The following is a 16,439-nucleotide window of genomic DNA, read 5'->3' on the forward strand; positions in this document are numbered from 1 at the left end:
GATAAACTCTAGGCACTTTCTCCCACATCATTCTGCCTGTCAGCTGGGGATATTAGAACATTATGGGGGAAATCTGCCAACTTGTGATGCCCATTTGCTTATCATACTGGTTTTTGTATTTAAGTCTCAAACATCTTAAACTTTGTATTGAAAAGTGAACTCTCACAACATTGATTGTTGTGATAAAGGGGATTTGCATCAATTCTGTGAGCTACAGATAAAATTAATCACTGGCTGGAAATTAGCTAGCATTGCTAAACTCACTCTGTCTATCATGAACCTCCCTGGATCAGAATGTCACCACTGGTCACTTGGGCATGTAAGGCTTGCCTTAATATAGTAGGAACAAAAGCCCTACTGATCCCTCAGCCAGCCACTTTGGTTAAGGGAGCTGAAAATACTAAGTGGGCAGATGTGTTTACCCAATTATTTCAGTGCAACAGACCCAACCTTGGTATCCAACACACTGAAATGACCCCACACTTGTTTGGAAGCCAGTGTCTATGGACAACTTTCTGATTGAAAGTTTGACAAGAACATTCTTGTTAATGAGAGTCTATATATATTTTAAAAAAATGCTGAAAGTTGCGATTGCTGGGAATCCAAGTACCAAGTCCCAGATTCACAGCCACGGGTAGATTTGTTTTCATCTGTCCTGTGTGGTTAGCGGGAGCTGCCCCAAGCCCGACCCAACTCATTCCACACTCATCCCCTCACATCCAGACTTCTGTGATCTGAGTTCATGGCATAAATCTTCTTGGATTTCCCCCTCCCACTCCCTGCCATTTTTTATAAACACTGGTACCACCCACCATCAGCCTCCTCCTTCCAGGAGAGAGCTGAAGAGCAGCCACCTTTGACATTGTAGCAGATGCGAGGCTGGGGTGAGGCTGCGTCGAGTGACCAAGGACCTCAGAAACTCACTTGTGAAGCTGTCTAATCCAACCCAAGGCTGGGAGATCTTCCCTAGCTGCCCCTTTATTGAAGGCTCAGTACAGGTTGGACATTACACAAAATCCAGGTCATACACGGACTCATTTAATCCTTTTGATTTCCCTATGAGGAGGGCTCTGTAAGTCTCCTAATAAAGACACCAAAGGTAACACAAGTTAAAATAACTTGCTCTAGGTGGAGCCAAGACTTTGCCTGACTGAAAGCATGTGTCCTTCCCACATTCTATGACCTTAGATTATGAAGTCAATCAGACGAGTTCCCCTTGTGTGCCTACCATCCTTAGAATCTTCCATCAACCTTTCCCTATCAAAGTTCCAAACTATTATTAGAGAAGATGTATGAATAGTTTATTTTAAAACAGAACACCCAACCACAAAATGCATTCCACATTCCATCAGAAATATTACATCTTTTTCTGGGCCGTCAGGCCAGAGTGGTTCACAATATTATGCTGTGGTGGGCACCAACAGTCATTGTAGGAAAACAAATTAAGAATTTGAGAGTGTATATTTGAATTGAAACAGGTACCCCATTGTTTTACTAGAGGCATTTTAATAAATGGCATTTTGGGTTTTTTTTTAATATTTAATACAATGATTATTATACTGCTTGTGATAAGGCAAATGTGGTGTATGTACACTTTTAAATACTATGAAAGGCAGGATCAACAGAGTAGATGTGACACATGGATCAATTTCAAAACACAGCAGAAAAAAAATACATATGTATAAATATAAATGCATATAAAATTGAAAAATGTAATATTACAAGATGAAAAAGATTCTAAATAAAAGGAAATGAGCTGTGTGGAATGGTGTCATTTGTGTAAACCCCAAAAATAGAATAATGCCATGTTTTTCAATTTATACATCATCAATGACATGTAATGGACACACGTTACTCAATGTGTCATACAGGGAATGAGCCTGGGAAAGGAGAAAATGAGAGGGGCTTTCCTCGGCTGGTTGCCTATGAGAATGTGGAGCTGAGGATTGGGAATACTTTACCCTTCTATGCTGAAGGGCTAAGGTGAGAAGGAGGGAAGATGGACAGGTACCGAGATCATCAGAAGATGGACACATGTTACCAACCCCGCTCAGAGCTCTGATCCCACACATTTGTTTTTATCTTTTGGTTTTATTTTTACTTGATAGTGGCACATTATAATCATCAGTTTCAGAAACTTCTTTAACCACGTGCCTGTGCATACACAGAAACTCCTCTCAAGCCCTGCTCAGAAGCCCAGGTTGTCCCGTGAGCACTAACACAGCACTGAAAATAGTTACCTGCTGGCCACTAAAATGAACCTTGGATTTAATCCTACAAAAAAATTGTTCCATTTTCTTTTCACAAATATATAAACTGGCAGAAAATATAGAGGACACAGAGGTGAAGAAAAAGAAAAGCACAGTGGTGTGCTAGTGGATTTACACATGACCCTTCCTCTCCCCACTCCTGCACCTACTGAGTCCAAGGGGTGGCAGTGATCTCAAACTTCCCTCCCTTAGACCCCCACCTCTGTCCCTGAGCCTCAGGCCAGCTGGGGAGGCACTGTGGTGCTTGGGGAAAAGACCTTCAGGAGCCAGGGCTGGTGAACCAACTCCTAAACAAACTCTCCACTGACACATCACTAAAAATAAGTATGCTTACATGCATAACACATTTTTGGAACAGTAAACCGAACTCTCCCCTTTATCCTCTCTAGAGACTTAGGTGCCATTCTTAATCAACTTTATACGAAATACATGCAACAACTCCGAGCATTATAACTTTTGATGTGATAAGTACACATCTGCCAAGACGCGAAGGAATGGCAGAGCCACTGGATAGGCACTGGGTATCAGCTGCTAGCCCGGATTCTGGTCAAATGCTGATAAGGCTCACTTGGGCATTGCCTTATTTAGTCAGACTTCTCTGTCCAAACACCAGCGCATGGTGACAACTGTGCATGCTATTACAAGTCTTTCTCCTTTCAGTCATCTGCTGACACACCAATTAAATAAAGTGTCACCACTATTGAAGCAGCCTATTGCCTTGCCTACTAGTGATTTGCCTGCAGAGAATAATGATAATATATTACAAATAAACCTGAATATGTTATTTTAGCAAAGTGCTAAATTTTTTTCCTTCTCATAAGGAATACAAATTAAGTTAAAGGCTCCCCCCATAACAATGAACAAATTAATATTGCATAGTATTACTACTGGCTCAGGTAAATTGCACAATTTCCCCCATAGTTTCAGTAGAGAAACTATATCTGAAAATATTTTTTTCCAGCACACATTATGGTATTAATGAGCCTTATATTAGAAATCAGTGACTTGATCTAGATATGTGACGCTATTAAAAGGACCAATATGAGTCATACAGATACATAAAAAATAGTTGAAATACATATGGTGATTTAACAAGTCTAGCATGTCAGTTAGTTTTAACTGCTTATAGAATAGGGAAGCTCTTTGTGTGAGAACATGGGATGAATTCCAATATATATTGTTAAACAACGACAACAAAAACCAAGCAAAAAAGCCCACAAAAAAAAGTAACAAAAATCTAGGGTGTAGATGGTGCATATTACAAACTATGATCCTTTATCTGCATTTAATTTCAAAATCTAAAAAGCTTTAAAAATACCCAAATCTCTCTTTTTTATAAGTTTAGTGTGAAAACTTGACAGTAACACCTGGATGCAACTGACAGGCATTTATGGTTCATTATTTTTTATTCTTAGTGTGAGTATTCAGTTTCCCTGGAGAAATAATGTGTTTGATTACCAGGTGCTGCTCAGACCCCCTGAGGATATCATATAATTTATGCTATATGCACTATATTCCTTTTCTAAAATCCAGTAAGTTCTGAATTCTAAAACATATCTGGACCCAAAAGGTTTTGGAAAGTAACTAAATATGTGGTATGTGAACATCTGCATCAAGGGGGATAAACTTACATTTGGATATATAAATATTAGGAAAAAATTTATAACAATACTAATAACATTTGCTGCCTTCAGGAAAGGTTCCTGGTTAGCTGGAGTTAGGAGTGGAGGAGAGATTTAAACTTGGTCTAAACCATCTTGTAATTTTCAAATTTTGAACAACTGAACATGAATCATCAATAAATAAAATTAAAATTAAAAAAATTACAAGTTGTAAACATATGGCCAGAGCCTGATCTATTTAAAATACATCCTGTTAACAAGTTTTCAGAAGGCAATGCTGCACTCCCACAGTTGGTGGGTGGGTACCTTTGACCAACCCTTCCTGGTCATAAGTTCCAGTTTCTCTTGACTCTCGTTTTAAGCATGCCAAGTCTTTCCAAGGCAGCCCCCTCTTCTTCTAAAACACTGTTTACAATTCATTTCTTAAATGAAACCTCTCTCTCTCTAATCCACCTGTGCTTACTTCAACTATGTAACCCTATAAAACAAACATACTTACTTAGTTCTATTTTCTCTATAACACTAGAAGTTCATGGAAACAGGGATGAAATAATTTGCTTTTGAAATTTTTACTGGGCAATTTTCTTACATTGATGGTTAATTTACACTGTGTGCATATTTGGTCTTCCTAATAAGCCTTCCAGGGACTGCCCAAAGACTAAGTGATAAATATTTGCCAAACTGAATTATGCTTATAAAACAAGACTTTCCCATTAAGTGTTTATAATGAAAATCAAATGGAAAATATAATCGAGTTAAAAGACTCAAAAAGTGTCTGGAATAACAAGTGCATGTGTGTGGGACAGAGCCCTGGGTGGGCAGAATGCTGCTCTGAATTTACCACCCGACTATTGATACATGCACTTATGGTGGAGAGACCCCAGTTACATTCCAGAGTGCTTACTTATATATGTGAAATGACCTACTAAGAAATACTGAGGGTTAAAAACTCTATTTGTTCCCCATAATGTTAAAGAAAAAAATTACGTACAGATGTTATTAATAGACACCCGGAATAAAAAAAATACTTAAAAAACATGGGCTACTAAATTTAGAGACAACTCAAGTGCTTATCTTTCTTACAATCCTTGAAATCACTTCAAAATGATCACTAAATTGTACTGGTATACATTGGCAGCTTAACAATTAGTTGACATGGTATTCACGTGCAATTTAACAATCAGTTAACTATTTTTGCCTAGTATACTAATTGAACAACAAACTATTGAGTCAGTTTCTTTTTATTTTTTTTCCTTTCTTTTTTAAAGGCAAACATCAGAGACTTTTGAAGAAGGGTAAATTCCATCCAGCAATATAAATTTTCCCTCTGACTATACATTTCATTCAAATCCACTGTTTTGGTGTTGGCATTCGAAAAGGGGGAATTGGGCAAAGAAAGACAAATGAGGAACTGGGAGGCAGATATAAGTAGAGAGCAAATAAAACAAGAGGATAGTTAAGGAGCACACAAAAAGCCAAGGACACACTGCACTACAAAGGTGAAACCCAAAGAATGTTAAGCCCTTAGTCTCTCCAGAGATGAATGGGTGCACCATCTTTAGAGGGCACAAAACTATAGATTCACATAATTTTAATGATAGCCTTAAGTGATTTGGAGAATCTTTTGTTCACATATTTCAGACAAAAGCTAGTCAGTATTTGAACTGTGTAGAGCTGACTCACTTTATGATGACTCTCAAACTACACACTCCTTTTGGGCACGGAATGAAGATTTTACTGGAGAGTTTATGGCTGGGCAACCACAGGCTCATCCACACGTGAAGCCAAAGGCATGGGAGAGCTGCTGTGTAAACTGAGGGACACCAGCAAACTAGTCCAAAGAAATACATCTACACGAAAAACTCAGGACCCACTAAACCAAGCAAACTTTAATAATGGGGAAAAAACTTTTTCTATAGAAATCGTCCTGAGAAAATGGAGCAATAGTTCACTTGGGTCTGATTTTCATTTCTTTACATAGGATTGAAAGGAAATGACCAAGGTGGCCTAACTTAACTGCAGGAGCAGCAATGACGATATCCATCACAGACATGCCACTAGCTGCTGAGAAAGATGATAATGCAAATCTGCTTAGCAAGAACAGCAGGATGGTCTAACAGATTAATAATGGTAATTAAAGCTTTAGATGCTAAAAAAGAGAGTGACAATCCCAAGGATATTTAATTGAAAAATGCACGATAATCATAACCCGTCCACCGCACACCAGGAGCTGGGTATGTTCCAAGAAGGCCCTCAGATACCCACTGTGCTGCCCTTGCCACCCACAGCCACTTGGAACCCTTTTTTCCACACTCTGTGTAGAACAAACCCTTCTCATGGTTCAGGATCCAACTCTAACCATCTTTCCTCCTATGAGGCCTTTCCTGAAGCTTCCACATGGATAAATCCCTCTGCTCCTCTAAGCTTTAGCCAGCACTTAAAAGATTCTGAAAAACACAGTGGATTCTGTCATGTCCCCTACTCTTCTTCTTATGTCACAGTGAGGGAACACACAGCTCCCTCCAGAACTCCTTCTATACCCCGAAGTGTTTGCTCACAGTCACGTTGACAAGCACGTGTTAATAAAGGAGAGTGGTCTAAGTTTTCATGCCACAAAAACCAGGGTGACTGGGTCTGGAGGACTGACTTATAGGCTCCCATTTTAAATTAATTCTTCCAGTGTCATTTTATAGACTACAAATCTACCCTACTGTATATACAGAGAGAAACTGCTTTTCACTTATTTCCCCAAAGCCTACACAGACACACTTAGATAAGGATAAAATGAAGATGTTCTAATAAGCTTAAGACAGACATTTCACACTGTGAAATGCAGACTAGTCTAACCTCATATTTTAAAATCTGGCTGTTTCTTCTGAACAGGCTGACTAAAGTAATGCAGGTAGCAACACAAAAACGCAGGTGTGTAGGTTGGTAGTTGTGTTGAGAAGTCCAATCAAGTCCTGCTCAGCAAGGTGAGACCCAGGACAAAGCAGCCTGTGTTCAGCCCGCAGCTGTTTAAACTTTTGTAGCAGACGCACCCAGTGGAGAATCATGTCAGACTGAGTTTCAGAAGGGAAACCTGCAGTACAAGTATCTATCTCTATAGCCACAGTTTGCATACACCCTGGATCAGCTTCAGGAACTTAAACAGAGGTGCAGCCTGGGCTTTCTTCTTCTTCTTTTTATTTTTTTTTCAGATGTGTATGCAGTGTACTTAAAACTATTTACCCTAAACTGGAATTTGGATGAGAATTTCTGCAGTGAGACTTATGAGCACCAACAGTCCCACTGGGTACAGTGTCTCAGAAGCAGTATCCTATGTCCAGTGTGACAGCAGAACAACTCTTGATGTGCTCCATTAAGGGGTAAGAGAGCTCACAGATGCTGAGCAGCATTTCAAATGCTTACGGCATAGCAACTCATCGAGCGTGCACACTAACCCTGTGGGTTCTATCAACAATCACCCTCACTTTACAGATGAGGGAAACAAGGCATGGAGATGCAAAGTCAATTGCTTGTAAGGCCACTCAAAGCAACAGAGCCAGTTTTCTGGTTCTCAAGTCTGTGTTCTTAACCACTACCCCATACTGCAGAAATAACTCAAAATAATTCCCTAAAACTCTCTGAGGAAAAAAGAAAATCAGGCCCTCATGTTAAAGATGAATCATTTCGCCTTTCTCCCCTCTGAATTTCTTGGTGATGTAGCTCACGCTCACTTCTTTTCTGATTTTAGGAATCACAATCGAAATGAGAGCCAGCTTGAGCTGGCTAATTGCCTCTCCTTCCCAGGACCACACTGACTAAAATTAGGGAGGGTCCTTTATCAGAGGTGAAACTACAGAGCAGTGCCAGGATAGGCTGGAGACCTGTGTTAGAAGACCTGGGGACCAAGACGCCCATCTCTCACCTGCAGTTCCTGGAGAGGAAGGACTATCCTACTGCATGAAGACCAGGGTTCCTCAGTATTGCCTTCATCTCAGACTCACCTTCCAAATTATAGCACAGGCTCATTCTGGTCTGTCTTGTGGGATGGAATTGGGGTGACAACCCTGCAAATCTGAGTGAGCTTCTTTGAAGGAGGGAGCTGGTGGAGCCATGCAACCTGCAGCCACTAAACACAAGCGGCCCAAGGGGCGTGAAGGGGAATCCTGTGAATGAGCTCCTGCACCCAGGGCCTAGGGACTTCTCTGTAACTTGACTTCTCCCTGCTGAAAATCAACTTTCCCAGCTCCTGCTCTCTGTGCACCTCTCTCAGCCTATTGAGTGATTAACCTGACCACAGACCTATCTCATTCATGTCTCCAGTCTCAGTTCTAATGGAGGCCTGTGAACACTGTAAGGAAGACAGAAAAGCCAAGGCAATGTCAGTTACCTCGACTCAGACAGGCCAACAAATGGCAGGCCGGGATAGATCTGCCCCGAGTCACACAGGCCAAGGCACAGTAGGCTAAAACCAGCACTGGGTACCAATTCTATACCCAATTCTCTTTTCCTAGGAATTCCTTCTCTTCCTTCTAACAACTGTTTTGGGTGTTGCTCCCACACGTTGCCCGGCTTCCATGTAGCTATTGCATTGCTAGTTGTTTCCATATCCACCTCTGTCACTTGGTCATACAACTTCCTGGATGACAGGGACATCTTTTTCATCCTGATTTCTCCCAAGGTACCAACTGTGCTTGGTTTACTTGGAGTAGGCATTTGAGACGTGTTGGTTAAAATGGTTACAAAATTCACTCTAACATAAATATTTGGTGTTTACCTGCCAATTCAAGTTTAATGCACATAACAGTCTGCCAAGCATCTACCACTCTTCTACTCTGCAGATGAAGGACTGTGAGATATGCCAAGGTTAAGCCAGGTGTCCCACTCCCATAGCCAGCAGCACAGAGTCTGAACCGACTCTCCAGCTGCAGAGTAAGTCTTGTTAACCAGTATCCACACACACCGCCTCTCTGAGCCCTGGAACCACACAGGTATAAATGACAACAGCATGTTCATTTTTTCAGGGAAGAAATAATGAAATCTCTTAATCCTCCAGGATTTTGCCCATGCAGATCCCTGTGCTTGGAAAGTTATTCCTTCCCTTTCTACCTTATGAAATTCCATGTTCCCTCAAGACCCTGCTCAAGATGAACTCTTGAAAGTCTCTTAGTGTCTCCAAGTGGTTAGGGACCCTCTGCTGGGCTCTTACATATATTGTCCTTTGCTCTGTCACTGCTTACAAGATCTTAGATGACCTGTGCGAGATTTCTTCTCAATCTCTTGCCTCAGACTATGAGATCTCTGAGGGCAAGGGCTGCCTTTCATGATACTTGGCATGGAAACATTTAATAATTGTTGGTTGTAAGGATTTATTAAGCACCTATTAAATATTCACCTGATCTTATTTAATTCTTCCAATCTCCTACAAGTAGGTGCCAAATTGTCATGTTTTTTGGATAAGAAAGCTAAGGTGTCATAGGTCTCAGATTCTACCTGAATAAAATATCCTACCTCAGCTCAGTCTAAGGTCCCAGAGTCTTTCTGGCATCCTTGTACCAAAACACAGGTTGGAGCCAGTACCCTGGGCAGAGCAGGATGTTCTCATGAAGTTTGCCTGCAGGTGGATTTCTTGGGTTCTTGTTCCTGGGACCTGATCTGAGACCTGTGAAAAGAGTAGGTACAGTCTCCAAGTCATGGGCCAGTGGGACCTCTAAAGCTGCAACTCCTTCATTTGCTCATCTCATTTCATTTATGTGTACTTCAGCTGAGCCCAAGGAAATCGGTGTCACTAGCCACAAAAGAACTTCATGTCTACTTAACTGAACAACTTGTATGCAACAACCTCGGTAAGACTTAAAAAATGCATATGTAATATAGCAGTGTCGAGTTGAAATATGAACTGTCAGAAACCTGATTAAACCTTAGCCTGTACTGCATATTCTAAATCTCTAAAGAACACCTCTAATTCAAAGAAGATAAACCAATCACAACCAACTATTTAGAGTACCTACAGTGTCTTGACATCTGTGTTAAGTTCCATGCAAAGTATAAAAACTGAATTTTTATTATCTATGTGGTATAGATTAATAAACATGAAGTAGGCCCCTAAAGTCTAAAAATAACCTACTCACAGTTATCACTTTCCTTCCCGGTACCGTATGAGTAAACATTTTATTCTGGTACAGACCCCAGAGTTACTTCTTATTAAAAGCCATCATATCTTGCTTTAGATTTATGTTTAATTATTAGGAGAATCTTTTAGTAATTCTATCTGACTTTATAGCTCATTAGTTATTATTTATTAATTAAGACTTATGAAAGTTATTTAGAATTCAAGTGAGAATTTCATACTAATAAAGATGCAAAGGGTGCGGGGGGAAATTCCTGAAAATGTCATGAGAAAATCCAGTAATAGAGCTATTTTCTTTTTTTAATTTATTTTTCAATTTTCAATAATATCTTTAGTTTTATTTTTTATGTGGTGCTGAGGATTGAACCCAGTGCCCTGCACATGCCAGGCAAGCACTTTACCACTTGAGCCACATCCCCAGCCCCGAGAGCCTATTTTCAATTCCCAAAGTTCTTTATACCTATTTGGTGCATCTCCTGCAAAGATAGCAACTTGCCTAAAAATTCCATTTAACCCATCAGAAAATGCCTTTCCTAACCACCCTTACAGTCTTATTAAAGTATAATTGATAAGTAAAACTCACATATGTTTACAGCATATAATTTTCATATATGAATGTTTTCATATATGAATAAATTCTGGAATTATTAAATTGAGCTAATTAACATATCCAAGCAATCCCTTCTTCTCTTCTGTGGATTGAAAACAAACATTTTATGTTTCTTGCTAACTCAAAATCCTCATACAGACCAGGAGTATAAAGAACCACTTAATGCAATCCATGATTGTGCAAGAGCAACGAGCACAGCTCTGGCTGCAGTGTGTGCCCTGGAACACCAGGAGTATGAATCACAACAGCATTTTCATTTTAACAGGGAAAAAACAAACAAATCTCTCATTCCTCCAGGCTTTTTTAGCCATGTTGGCACATGTGAAAAGTTCTTCTTCCCCTGTCTACTTCTTGAAGCTGGAAGAATTTATGAAGTGTTTGTGATGCAAACAATTATATTTTGACTCATTTATTAATAAGAGTAAAAATATTTTTTTTCATAATTTCCTGTTTTATAACCCTTAAGGAATACTGTTAGTGAACTAGAGTAGAATATTCTGTAATGACATTTTCCTAATAGAGAAATGAGACTGCCTGTCAGGGACCCCTTCACTTTGCTGACCCCACCACACCTTCCTGCTTCCCTTCAGAGGGGTAGCAGACTGAGATGAGCTGGGGGCCTGCTCAAGTAAGGACTTGACCACCACCAAGAAGGCTGGACTATGCTCCAGGATAGATCTCAGGCCCTCCATGGATTCTTCATCCTGATCCAGAGACGAAGGTCAAACAAAGCAACCCTACCAGAAGGCAGAGTAGGGACCAGGGAAAGAAAAGATATAGATGGTACTGGGTCATGAACAAAGAACAGGCCCTCAGCTCCCCTTAATTTTGTTCCTACTCTGAACTCAAAGTGTTCTTTGCAGAACTCCTAACTCACTCTTCATCCTACCTCCTTCATGTAGTTAAACTATCTGGCAATATCAAACATTAGCCACTGCAAGTTTTCACACTCTAACTGATAAGACAAATATCTTTACACAAGACACTGTGCTTATCCTTTTGTTGTGTTTTGCACACAAAGAACTAATAAAAAATGAAAAATGCCTTTTGTGAGGCAAAGAAAGTCACAGGTATTAATTTCATCCTTTTATACAGACTAAGTCAAAGACAACTAGCAGCATGAAGAGTTAGCTAAAGCTTATGATAGCATCACGGTGGACTAGTTAGTGTGAAAACTACTATATGGATTATGTCTTCACAAATTTGATTAGATTTTAGATGATGGAATTACGCTAGTGTATTACATATCAAACCTTGTTTGGTATCTTATTATAAAATCATCTCTGCTTTTTCCTTAGAGATCTCTCTTCCCTAAGCCCCTTCTTAACAACTGTTTATGATAAATGTCAATCAATCTTTTATTTTTTTCATTTCCTCAGGAAGTCCTTAAACATTCAAGGATCTATAGCTCCAAACATGAGACTCATGTATCTTATTCCACCTTGATTGCTCAAGCAAGATTCCTTCTTGTCTTCCCCCAAGTGTCTCGACAATACTCACAGTTCCACAGGTGCTTTTAGCTAACTGTATTAGTATCTTTAGAGTTCTAGCTGCCTCATACACAACTAGCTGCATCTGAGATGATTTTCCCTTTATAAAGTTCAAGGGTCTAGTTTTCTTTGCCTGAATTGATTTATTCATGTCCTTGATGTCTTCTTTCCTGTCCCCAACTTCTGTGGCTTGCAATCTGCTGTGTGCACAGCAGCTAAGATCACCCTCCTCAGATGTTGTTTTGCTCATGTTACTAACTTCCTCGGAACTTGGAGATGGTTTCCATTTGTACGTTGCATAATACCTGATTAGTGCTTTTAAGAGTCTTTCATAGTCAGGCACCTCATATCTAATTGTCCTCTGCTCTTTCCATGACCCAGCTGTGCTCTACACCACAGCAATCCAATGGGTCTCTTGGATTATACACACGACAGGGTGGTGCAGAATTCAGAAGGGTTTTTGAGTACATTTTTTGTACTCACATTTGTGACTAAGACTCCTCAGAGGATGAAGCTCCAGAGTCTAAATATGACAGCAGGGTTGTATTGAGCTTCTCCAGCCTCCTACTTTCCTGTTTTTTTTTTCTTTCTTCTTCTTTTAAATTCTTTGCTACCAGAAACACTAATTTTCAGGAATTTTGGGAGTAGCACCACTACTGCTCTCCATAAGTTTATGAACTTTCTGGATTGCATTTTTCCTAGTGGTAGGATGAAGACAAGAGGAAGCTGTCTGCATGGGGAAAATCCTTGTCTTCTAGTTCTAGTGACCACAAGAGTCATGCAGGAACATCAACACAGAATGTCAAGAGGTCAATGAGGCCCAGATCAGACCTTCTCCAGCAGACTCTGGAATGGCACTGCCCACAGACAAGGAGCACTGGTGGTCTTTACTGCCAGAGTGGGCTTCCTTCTCCTCAAGTTGTTCAGTCATGAGACACACTATCCTTCCCCACCTGGCAATACCTCCACTCACCTCTGCCAATCATGTCTCAGCCTCCTTTGAAAACATTTCTCACTGATCAAATTCAAGTCACTCCAGACCAACTCTACCTGGCACCCAATGTGAAAATTATATCAGATCTCCTTTATTCATGCCATCTAATTTTTCTGCCTTTGGTTGTTAACTCATTGCCTCTTAATGATCAGCATGTACTCACACATACACTCACGTGTTTACGTCAACACTGTGGGGAGTGGGAGGCCCATTTTCTTTTCTTTGTTGGCTTATTCCTTCTGTTTCCCTTGAAGCACCTTTAAAGATCTTATTATTGGGCACTGAATGCAGTGGTGGCTCTGTAACTGTGACCAATATGGCAACTGCAATTTAAACTTTCAAATACAATAATATTTAGTAAATTTGACACTGCAAAAATAACACATCACTGAAGATTTAGGGTAAAAAAAAAGAAAAAGAAAAACCCATTTACATACGCTTTTCTTACCCTTGTTTTAATTTGTGGAATTAAACATTAGCAACTGTCTGTTTGCTAATCAGATTTCAAGAATTCCAATGGGCTGAAAGTTATTGTGAACTAGTGAAGTGTAAGAAGGATAACTTTCAAAATTCTTTTAATGTCTAATTCATACGGTAATATGAGGGGAAAAGAAAACATTACCAGGATATGAGGCCAAATTAAAAACAGTCATTGGAACTGCTTTATGAATAAGCCAATTAATCATTTTTAATTCCTCTAAGCCCAACTATTATGACATTTACATAAACTGTCCTGAAACCTTCGTGGAATGAACAGGGCGGTATTCAACAGTGCTGGCTGAATTGTTTTTGCACTATTTTTTAACTACTTCCTGCCTGTATGTGTTACCTCTGTCAGACTCTAAGCCAGTGATGGGGTCAGGCCCACACTCCTCTTTGTCCTTTGGATCCAGCATGGTATGAAGTGTGTATTTGATAATACTTCTGAGATGAACAAAAGAATGATCAGCATTCAAGTAATGATCCTGGGTACTTCTAAAAAGTTTCTAATTTTGATCTTCCTAATTATACTTTCATTCCTAATGGTTTACACCATAGGAATGTTTCCCTTTCAATCCACCAATCCTCTGACCGAGGACAAATGTGGAGTTGGAAAAGTGAAAATGTCAGTGATATCTGTTTTCTGAGTAATTTCTATAAGAAGCATCGCTGGTTTTGGTATGTAAAGTCAGGTCCAAAAACAGGCAGAAAAGGGAAAATTCACACAGTAATGAGATCCCAGGCTCAGGTTTTCTGTAATAATTTGGAAAAGTTTCCCACTTCTTGCATCCACTTTATTGATTGAGACTCATAAAGAAGGGTTTCTTTATATGTTTGAAATAAATCATCCATATTCTGGGAATGAATGAACCTTTCCGTTAACCTCATGGGCAACACACAACATCTTACACTTGCTTCTGCTCCTCACCCACTATTTCCAGTACACCAAGTCCTGCTGATTTTTTCCCATGGCTCCTGCCCTTGACCAGAATCTTTACCAAAATCTCCTCCCAGACCAGGCCTCCAGTCTTGGTCCCCCTGAATGCCTTCTCCATGAAGACATCAGACCTCCCATCTCAAAGGCAGATGGCTCTCTGTTCAAATCCCTTTGAAGACCTCCTAAAGCCAACAGTCAAAAATGCAGCTTCCAAATCTAGATCTTGTTGCCTATCATGTCCCAGTCTCTACCTACCAAACCTCAGAATACACTCTGGGAAGCTTGTAAAATGCAAATGTCTGGGCCTCATCCTAAGAAATGTTAAATTCGATACTGGATAGAAAAGCAGGAACCTTTTTTTTTAAAAAAAATATTTTTTAGTTGTTGATGGACCTTTATTATATTTATTAATATGTGTGGTACTGAGAATCGAACCCAGTGCCTCCCACATGCTAGGCAAGTGCTCTGCCACTGAGCTATAGCTCCAGCCCCAAGAGCAGGAACTTTTGAGCATTCCTTGTGATTGCCATGGGTGGATAAATGGTGTCCATCCTGGAGGGCACCACTTGCCCTAGAGAAACATTGTTCTTCCAGGCCCATCTGCTTGCACGAACTTAGGCTGTACATACACTTTCATTTCATTGTGTCTCTGCTCTGATGCTTCCTTCCTTCTGTAACATCCCTGCCATTTGCTTCTGGCCTAAACTCCCCTCCTTTTCACAGCTCAAGCTCAGCCTCATTCCATTAAGCCCTATGTGCCTTCAGGGTCCTTCTTCTTTTGCATTTGCATAGCATTTTTTCTTAGAATTTACTCTATTATACTGACATTATCTGTTCATGCTTGGCCTGCAAATTTTGTGGCAGTTGAAGAATAACATCTTTTCAATGACACAATGATAAATCAAAGTTTGTGAATAAATAATACCATCCCCTGACAGCTTGACCTTTATGAACTGAAGAAAAGTACATGGGTTCAAGAAAACATTCCTATCCCAATTCTCTAAACCCAGAGATGAAAAGCCTGTTATGCTACCTGAGACTCAGACTAGAGCCATCAATTTTCTACAGACACACAGGGTCGTGATGAAGATTAGAGGAGATAATAATGTCAAGGTCACACCACAAATCCAGGCACCAGATAACCACTCAAAGAGCTGTTGGCTGTCTACGTGGCCCAAAGGTTTCACCCAACTCAGTATCCTCAGACCAAAATGGGAAGGGCACAGGTACTAGCATATGATTCCCTTACGAAAATGTTGAGCAATGTCTACATGACTTCCTTATCTGGAAACACTGCCAAAAAAAATTAATTCACTACCAAACAACATTGATGTCTCTGGATCGAAATATTGCTAACCGCATTCCTCTATCACACCTAATCATATTTCTACAGACTCTACGCAGGAATCATTTGATTCTCTAAACTTTTAAAAAGAAACCACTAATCACTTTCCCTTTTGCATTATGAAATTTGTAGACATTTTATGTATTTCCTGTTCAAAGTGTTCCTATTATCAGGGGCAAGATTGCTTATTTGAAGAGACATTTTCTGAGACTGAGTCATTGAGCCTGCTATGGACCTTAAACATAATCACAACTAAGAGAAGTTAGACAAAGTGAGCTGGCCTGGAGTGAGGACATTGTTGACAGAGAGTGCTCCTTGTGCAGAGATCCTAGAGAAGTGTCTGTGATGAGCCTGCCCAGGCTGCCTCCTGGGGTGGAGGTCCCTCCAACCCGCAGCCCTGCAGCATCTGCCAGCTGTGTAAGACCACCACAAACTGAGCTGGGTATTTGCTTTTAACGGCAGGTTTCTTATTAATCTCTGTATTCCCGGGGCCTAGTGCCATGTCTGGACAGAGCTGGCACTAAATAAATGTTTGCCAAATGATGTTTCTTTAGAATAATAATTTATGAGAGTGGT

At 40.1% G+C, this 16,439-nt stretch overlaps 1 protein-coding gene across 1 annotated transcript in view; it reads right to left on the minus strand.

The window, feature by feature from the left end:
• LOC144373394 (uncharacterized) overlaps positions 1-16,439 on the minus strand; it is a 76,369-nt gene that overhangs the window by 46,500 nt on the left and 13,430 nt on the right. The window contains 1 exon segment of the mRNA XM_078036489.1: positions 13,931-14,025. Within this exon segment, the coding sequence (XP_077892615.1) occupies positions 13,931-14,025 (95 nt within the window).

Source organism: Ictidomys tridecemlineatus, unplaced genomic scaffold, assembly GCF_052094955.1.
Source record: "Ictidomys tridecemlineatus isolate mIctTri1 unplaced genomic scaffold, mIctTri1.hap1 Scaffold_382, whole genome shotgun sequence".
NCBI lineage: Eukaryota > Metazoa > Chordata > Mammalia > Rodentia > Sciuridae > Ictidomys > Ictidomys tridecemlineatus.